Genomic DNA, 8,550 nt, shown 5'->3' with positions numbered 1-8,550 from the left:
TTTTTTTAGACAGTAATTAAACAAATGTTTTATTTGGTATTGTTCAACAGTTTCTCCACTTCAGTAACATATACAAAGCACATTGTAGTTTTATTTAAACAACACAGTAGTCTATCCCCCAAAATGCCCAGGTCATTTTATAGAATTAAGGCACATTTTAAAGGCGACAGTACCATAACTTCTTATAAAGCAAAATCAATAAAGTACATGTTGAACATCATCATCTGACATGATGTTCAAACTTCAAGTAAAATAGCTTTGACCTTTTGAACCGACAAGGTTTTATATATTATATTGATATATTCAGTGGCAGAACACTATTTAGTTTGGTCTTTTTGTAGTCTGAGACACTATAGATGGATATAGTGCTTAACAAATTTATTAGATCACCATCCAATGTAAGGTTTGTGCCACAGCAGCTCTATATTAATAATACTGGTAATTACCAAAATCATTATTTTATGTTTCTTTAATGAATTAAAGAGACTGCATCAATTTTTGCAAGTAGACTTTTCAGATTTTGTGTTTCACAAAAAATAAATAAATAAAAATAAAGCTTGTCTTTCAATTATTTTTCAAAATTAAAATGACAAATTATACTCATTTACTTGTATTACTGAACAGAAAAGTTTGTTTTAGTGGTTGAATGTTGTGCTTGATTCTGACTTCTCAGATAAGGTCCAGTTTGTCCGTTCAGATTTGGGTATAAAAGTGTGAATTCAAACTTTGTGAAATTATTTGTGTTTTCTTGTTTTTATGAGAGGTGGTCCAAATAATTTGCTAAGCACTGGGTGTATGTGTACTTCATACATCATTAACTACTGATAAAGTATATGAAATTTACAAACAGAACTTAGGTAAAAAAACACGGAGTGATACTGTGGTGGATTTTCATCTATAACTTGCCAGCTCTCTTACAACAAGTTGGAATAAGTGCAGTTCTACTAAAACAAGTGCAATTAATGCTAGAGTTCCGTACAGCAGAGTTGAACTTAGACACATTTTACATCTATGTTGGACACTTAGTGTTGCAAGCATCACCCGATTTAAAAAACTGATAGAAACCAACAAGTGGAAACATGGTTAGAGCACCAAGCATTGAACCCAGCTGCACTACAGCTCCACACCACACGAGGGCACTGTGGCCTTCATCCCTCAGGATCACCCCAATGATGACTTTGACATAAGACAGGGTGAGGACAAAGAGTATCCAGGCCAGCACCTGCAACAGAGAACTTATTAGAATTGTGCATTGAATGACTTACTCTTACTGCTGTAAGTAATAAGTAGGAGCTCAGAAGATCCTGGTTGGAGCTTGGTTAGCTTAGTAGCATTCAGTGCGTAGCCGCTTGGTTTCTTATTCAGTTTGGTGCCTGAAAAAGTATTTTAGCAGTTAACACCATTTTAGTATTAAGTACTTTTGCTCCGAAAAAGTGTATTAGGAAAGGCACATCTGACAGCAAAGTGGAGGCATAGTTGCCTGTGCACAAAAACAATGTACTCTTTTTGAATGTTTGACTCATTGACTCATTCAATGGACTTTCACAGCTCTTCCATGACAGCATCAAGTAGATGAGACTAAGCTGACTTAACATTATATTGTAAAACCTGTCAGTCACACTACACACCTTAATCACAGGAAATCTCATAAATGCTAAGTGAGTATTGCAAATGGGTGGTGGCTTCATGCTTTTATAAGATGCAAGATAGAGCATGAAGTCTGAAATTTTATTCTGTGTACACAGTAAGTACATGCAAGAAAATAAAGAGTCTTACTATGACTACAGTTCCAGAGGTACTGTGGACCAGCAAAGGACAGGGACTTAGAACAGCCATGCCCATAATGTAGGCTCCAAATCCAGTCCCAAAAATGGTCAAAACTCCCATGAAGACAAGAGACCTGGACAGAAAAGATTTACAAGCTATTGGTGACTTAGAACTTATTTCTTGGATCTATGGTCTTGATTAGTATTTTATAATTATTGTAGTTTTTCTATAGCTCACCTTATTGGTATGAACATGGCAATGAAGCAAGCCACAGGGTTAGCAACAGCTCCCATGGTGGCAGCTAGATGGTAAGCCTTGTTCCCGTAAGGCATACATGAGTAGGACTGCACTGAAGGCAGCACTGCATTGGTCAGAGCATTGACCCAAGCCAACACTACAAAGATAAAGACCACCTCAAAGATACTATATGTCCCCCTCCCAAAAGAACTCCTAGGTTCCCTCTTGCCAGCCTCCGAGGGGCTGATCATGGGCTTTTGCTCTGGTGTCTGGGCATTCAGAGATAGGCCTTGTTCTTTCTTCTCACGATCAAGTTCCCCACTGAAGTACCGTTCGCTTTTTCTCTCACGAGCCACAGCTGGGTGGTGATTGAGTAGGAGGAAAGCGACCAGACACACGACCATCATTACACTAAGGAATATGAAGAAGACCTGTGCAGAGAATTTAGCAGGCTGGTAGATGGCCTGTAGCATTCCATTGTCAGTTATGTTGGAATTATTAGATAAAGTGGCATTTTCACAATGAACTACACCAACGCCTTGAATAAGTGCCACCACTGCAGGCACGAGACCACTGAGGCCCTCACCTGCAAAATACGTTGTGAGATATTGTGGACGCAGCCGCATCATGAAAGGAAGAAAGGTAACAGATGAGGTGCAGTCCACCACAGATAGCAGGAAACTCAATGTCAGCAGTGGAACACTATGCACAGAGTTTCCGAAGGTCACTGTATGCTTCCAAAGGAAAGCCAGAAGGAATGTAGCAACGATGCCCAATCCTACAATGCCGTAGATGACCGGCCGCTCATCGAGCACCCCTGGGCGGAAGCGGTGCATCAGCGTGATGAAGAGAGGGCCTATGTTGGCCATTTGGATGAGGACTGTGAGGTAGGAGGGCAGCAACCAGTGCTCTGGGATATCATTTACGATCAAGGGGAGCTCCACCCACATCCCATTGATGGCCACCCAGGAGCCCATTCCAAACAGACACGCCAGCACGTGAGTCAGCAGCGACATGATGCAAGCAGAAGTGAGCAAATGAAGACCTACAGAATCTGAAACATAGAGACACAGCATAAGCGCGACTGATTAGTGGCATTTAAAAGAACAGTCATTAAACCTTCAGGCAAAGAAATGTTTATGTGTATTTTGCATGCATTTGATGGATTATTGCTTTATTGCATTTATGTACAAATGAGCTTCAATGAAGTGAGTTGTAGAGTGTATCTTTTTTAACTGCAATTAGTTTAAGAGGCTTCATCGGTAGAGGTTGATTACAGTGGAGCTTTGAGCAAAGGTTGTCACTGATGTTCAGCATGTATGATGTTAGTCATGTTCATCGTGATTTAGGGTAACATTTACTTTTGAACAGTTTCTAAAGTTATCTTGTAGGGAACATGAATTTGTGCACTATATTTCATACCAATATATCAATTCCTGAGCCAAATAGTATATGAAAAGAAATAATACTCCATGGAAGTCTTTTTCTGATAGATTTCGAAAAAACAAGTAAAAAAAAAATTCTTTCTGAAACAAAGCCTTCAGATAAGGTGGCATAACTAAACAACAGCAAAAGGACAATGAGCTTTTTCATCATCTTTATTTCATTGTTTCGACACAAAAGTTAATAGATGAGTTCTTCTATGGAAACAGCACATAGAATATTGGTGTCATAAGTTAATACTGTCCCCTTAAGCAGAAATAACCTTGAGAATCTTGTGAATTATTTTCAACCATCCTCTGATATCCTCTAGGTCTCTGATATCCAACCAGGTTGATAAAGCTTTATATTTCTCTTTATTGCTTCAGTAGCAATGCGTTCAAGAGTTTTTGTGCATGGACTTCCCATTTCAAATCCAAAAGATTTCAAATTGATTTAAAAAAAAACAATTTTTCCTGGCAAGGCCTTAATACTCTGCAATTTTGCTGTAATAAGGGTCACATGTTAGAAGAATCTTTTATGACATCTTGGTCAAACTGTCTGCTTGTAAGCAAAAAAATTGGAAGGGCTGTGGGCAAAGAGAATACCAAAGAGAACACTTCTCTATCTCCCTGACAGCTATGTTCTCATGTTATCTGACAATCTTGGATCCACTTCATCGTCAGTTCGCCCAACTGTAAGAAATCTGGGTGTAACTTCATCGGACATTCAGTTATGATTAGCAGGTTGGTTGTCTTGTACAAACTTGTTTTTATCATCTGCAGAACATTGCCCATCTTAAATATCTGAAATGGAATTGAATTTACATGCCTGTATTTAATCACGCCTCGATTATTGTGATTCGTTAGTCCTTTGACTTTTGAGAGTTTTTCATGATCAGATGCCTCTCTGTGTTAGTGAACAACTATACCCATAACTACCAGGTCTCTGAGTTCAGCTGTTCAATGGTTGTTGTTGGTATCCAGGTCTAAGTTCAAGACAAAAGGAAACTGTTTGTGGTTCCCAAGTTATAGAGCTTGGTTCCTTTGGACTAAAGAGACCAGAGTTATTATGGTGTTGAGATGTGTTGCAAATGTGGCAAAAAGAAAAAAAAGTACAAACATAAAGCAGTGACAAAATTGCATGCAAGAAGTGGCAGCTGATATTTCTGCAACTCATCCTGTTGCATTTGGTTTGATATTGAAATGAGCTGACAATTCCTTTGTTTAAGAAATGCGCCTCTTTTCTAAATCATCTGTAAAACTAAACACACCTATAAGCACTATTTGGGATTGCGCTTACACCCTGTTTTTGCCCATTTAGTAAATCTGGCCCAAGACCTTTGTACATGGATGATACCCTTAAAACGTTTGAGACGCACTGTGTAGGCTTGGTCTTATTTATCTTTATATATTACTAACATTTTAGTCATTGTATCTTATTTTATATTGTAAAGTGTCTTGTGATCTTTGTTCTTGAACAGCACTATTTAAATAAACTTTACTTACTCTACTTCTACTTGGCAAGCCCATGGAGGTTCTAATCACTAACCCCTAATCTGGAATCCCTGTTTTTTGGGGATTTCAATATGCCGTCATATACTGTGTTACTATCCTGTTCACCCACTTAAATGAAATCATGCATCATTACAGCTTAATTTGCCATTTGATTACACTTTTTTAAAGTCACTGTTTCAAGTAGGAGCCATTGACCTTCACAGCATTTGTCTTTCTAAGCTTCTTCCATCCTTCTCACATGTGCAGTCTAGAAATGGATGCCTGACCTTTCGCACACTGACACGGTGCTCCCATAAAAACACCATGTGGTTCTGACATAAACATATTTATCAAAAAGAAATCATTGTTAAGTAACTTTAAAAATAATGTAAGTCTTGATAATGACTATGAACAATTAAAGATATAAGCATGTTTTACGTTTAGGGTTGGCTATATAACACAAACGCAATATATTGTGTCAAACTTCTAAAATACACAAGATTATATGTCATGTGAATCAGGAACGAGTAAGAATCTCTGGCTGTTACGTCAGGTTACCTTGATGTAACTTCCTGATCTTCCTAATCTTGATCTGCAATCTAAACTTAATTATCTGGTGCCTTTTGTAACCATTTTTATATACATTTTTTTTTCATTTCTGTTACCTTTTAATGCTGGAGGGAAGCAGATGGACTACAGCACAGAACAGATGGACTGAAAGACTTGAGGCTTTAGGATCTAAGATAACCAGGCAATTCAATCACCCTTACTTCCGTCATACATCATTTCTATGCTGCTGTAAGTACACAAAATCAATCATCCTACCTGTTTCAGAACAAGGAACAAGAAACCACTCTCCCCTGGCTTCTCTCCTTCCAAAAACCTTCACTCTTGGCTGATTCGACTTTTTTTTTTGTTACATCTGCCGCAAATGTGTGTGTGTGTGTGTTTTTATGCCCTCCCCTTTTCTAACCTCTCTACACGCACATACAGGCTTGCATTCTGCTTCCGTTTTTCTGCTGCACTTGCCAGGGGAGGGACTGCACAGGCGCACATGTCCTCTACCACCATGAGTGAGGTCGGTTTCAAAACCAGGCAGCCATGTGCTCGCTCTGTGTTTCAGGGAGCTTAGGAAAAGAGAGCCGGTGGAGGGGGAGGTGTCAATAAGAACTCCTCCCTTTCCTGTTTCCTCCTCCAACCAGCTTGGGACTTTATGGTCTCCCCTCCTTTAAACACACAGGCAGCAGAGTGAGTAGGAAGGTTACGGCTGCCTTTGGATTCACAGTCAGTAGAGTTATAGTTTATAGTATACAGTTAACTCCATGCAGCTGGGGCTTCATTCTTCTGCTCTCTAATTTCTAATGCTTTCACTGTATGACTATGGATTAGATGGTGTAGATGCAGTGATTCATCTAAGCAGACCAGTTTGTCAAGTTCAGCATGACATGGCACTTTAGCAGCCAAAACCTTCACTCTTGGCATATATAATTTGAATATATGGAAAGACTGCTAAAATAGGAACGGGCCAAATGAAGTAGTGTTCCACTACTGCATTGCAATATTAATATCACTATCTTTATCATTGTCTTTATTTGGTTCATTTATTTTACACAAAATTAAATGAAAAAAAAATACATAAATAAATCAAATGACAAATCAAAAGTGAGTAGGTTGGAGCTACAGACTATGTAACACATACACCTGATACAAAAAAAAAAAAAATCAACGTAAGGAAAAAGAAATCATCCACATCTTTAACATCTAATTTAAATACAGTTATGTCAGGGATTATATGAACTCCAAAGAACTATCAGCAAGTCTTAGATTAGCAGCTGCAGACGCAACTTTGTGGGAAAGCTGCTATGCTGAAAAGCCTTATTTGTTTATTAAAAATGAAAGAATTTTTCCTGTATTTCTAAAATGCAGATTATTAGTAACAATAATCTCTTCATCTACTAACCTTTCACATAAATCAAATACACTAAAAACTAAAGACAGAAAGTGCTTTCCATTAATCACTTTATAGCTGTTTATCATTCTGAATTACAAAGGGAACCACCTACCTGCTTGTGGGAAGCAGAGTCAGTTATAATGAAGGTCGCTCAGACGTGTAACAGCGCAGTCTCCTTCTGATATACTGTCTATAGAGTATGAATGCACAGTGAGATGTGGGCTTTGTAATCTGTGTCATGTGACCACTGAGGAGGGCTGAGCCAGGGGTTCAGTTTGGGAACCAAAGTTCTTAGCAGTAGAAACAGTTGGATAACAGGAAAAGGTACACACGGAGAAAAGAAACTATAGAGAAAGGGGTGGAAAAGGCAATTTATATGTCATATAAAAACCTGTATAAAATCTTCTATGGCATTATTACAGCAACATGAAGGTTTTTCCCAAATTGGGTAGAGTAAATTCTGGCAGTCTAGCCAACCAGAAGATGACTTTGGACAGCTTTCTGACTGGCTGGTTCGTTGGGGTCAGTCTTGCTTTTGTTCAGCGCAAATTCCAGCTCAAATGAATGACCCCTGCTGACTACTAACGTCACTGGATGGCTTTTCATTTGAGTGTCCTTGCACCCACCTCAGCACTGACTGGTATTATATGCTCCTTTCCTGAAAAACAAAATTCTTTGTAATTTGATGACTGTTATATGAAACAAATTACTTTTGATACATGATAATTCTACATAAGAAAATCTCTCCTGTACCTTAAATTTCTTCTCTGTTTGCCTGTCCAAAAATATATAACATGTCACCATTTCTTTAGAATCTGTGAAAAATGCCAGACATGACAACAGCTGACAGTCATAAAATAGCAGTTTTGCACCAACGAGATGATTCCCAAATGGCTGTTAGCTGAAAACGTGATATATATTGGCATGGTGTGAAGGGTGTCCTTGAAAAAAAATTGTAGAACCTGGACAAGTGGAGGACAAAAGAAGTGGCGGTGGCGAGTAGCCTTCAGTAATAGTAATAAATCACACAGCAATAGTAATTCGAAGATACTTTAGTGGCACATCTCCCAGGTAGCTAGCACAACTAAAACAAGGTAGTTGCAGTAGGCTTAGGCTAACATTAGTTTTTTTAAAAATAACTTACTTCCAGATATTTCTTTAGGTTGGAGGTGGAGTCTTTTGACGCTGAGAGCAGCTTGGTTGCATTGCATGGTCAGTTCTCGCCCATCCCTTTCTTCTTTAAATGTGAAGTGATGTCAGAATTTCCAAGTAAGAAATGAATTCCTGCCCGTGCACTGCTGGCTCTGTTGTCCTGGCTTCGGGTCCATTGTGTAACTAACGCCACCAACATTAACAGGACGCTTACATTAGAGCCTCTTATTGCGTGTTTTGTTTGGATTGAAGGAATAGCCAAACATATGAAACAGGAAAAGGCCGCTGTGTAATCAATTTATTTCAACAGAGTAACTGTATTCTAATTATCACCTTTTTAAATGGTAACTGTAGCGAAATACAGTTACTCATATTTTGTATTTTAAATACGTAACACCGGTACATGCATTCTATTACTCCCCAACACTGTTTGTAGTTAACACCAAGACTTACTAACTTCTGTTTTCAACCTATGCGCATACTTTTGGAAGCAGAGGGCTGACTGATGAAGAAAGGATTTTACTTATA

General features: G+C 38.5%; 1 protein-coding gene across 5 annotated transcripts; it reads right to left on the bottom strand.

Annotated features, from left to right (window-relative positions):
• On the bottom strand, nt 1-7,087 carry zgc:91890 (solute carrier family 52, riboflavin transporter, member 3-B). 5 transcript variants are annotated; one of them, XM_005944152.3, is made up of 5 exons: nt 5,745-6,558; nt 5,585-5,657; nt 2,005-3,058; nt 1,777-1,900; nt 1-1,222 (listed from the first exon to the last, which is right to left on the bottom strand). In XM_005944152.3, exons 3-5 carry the CDS (start codon nt 3,018-3,020, stop codon nt 1,010-1,012), a joined length of 1,353 nt encoding a protein of 450 aa, XP_005944214.1. In that variant the 5' UTR covers nt 3,021-3,058; nt 5,585-5,657; nt 5,745-6,558; the 3' UTR covers nt 1-1,009. The 5 variants fall into 5 exon arrangements, with proteins under 5 accessions (XP_005944214.1, XP_005944215.1, XP_005944213.1 ...); XM_005944153.2 differs by lacking the exons at nt 5,585-5,657; nt 5,745-6,558 and adding an exon at nt 6,983-7,087; XM_005944151.3 differs by lacking the exon at nt 5,585-5,657 and having other exon boundaries at nt 5,745-6,552.
• Between the last annotated feature and the right edge of the window lie 1,463 nt (nt 7,088-8,550).

This window comes from Haplochromis burtoni, unplaced genomic scaffold, assembly GCF_018398535.1.
Source record: "Haplochromis burtoni strain Fernald_Lab_line unplaced genomic scaffold, NCSU_Asbu1 Contig_392, whole genome shotgun sequence".
Taxonomy (NCBI): domain Eukaryota; kingdom Metazoa; phylum Chordata; class Actinopteri; order Cichliformes; family Cichlidae; genus Haplochromis; species Haplochromis burtoni.
The sequence above is the reverse complement of the archived record's forward strand: the minus strand, read 5'-3'. Positions and strand labels throughout refer to the sequence as shown.

Coding starts and splice junctions, on each gene's coding strand:
- zgc:91890 (XM_005944153.2), bottom strand. CDS start 3,020: ATGTCGCTGCTGACTCACGTGCTGGCGTGTCTGTTTGGAATGGGCTCC. Junction 1,901..2,004: donor GCCATGTTCATACCAATAAG/GTGAGCTATAGA, acceptor TTTTCTGTCCAG/GTCTCTTGTCTTCATGGGAG. Junction 1,223..1,776: donor CCTCTGGAACTGTAGTCATA/GTAAGACTCTTT, acceptor TCTCTGTTGCAG/GTGCTGGCCTGGATACTCTT.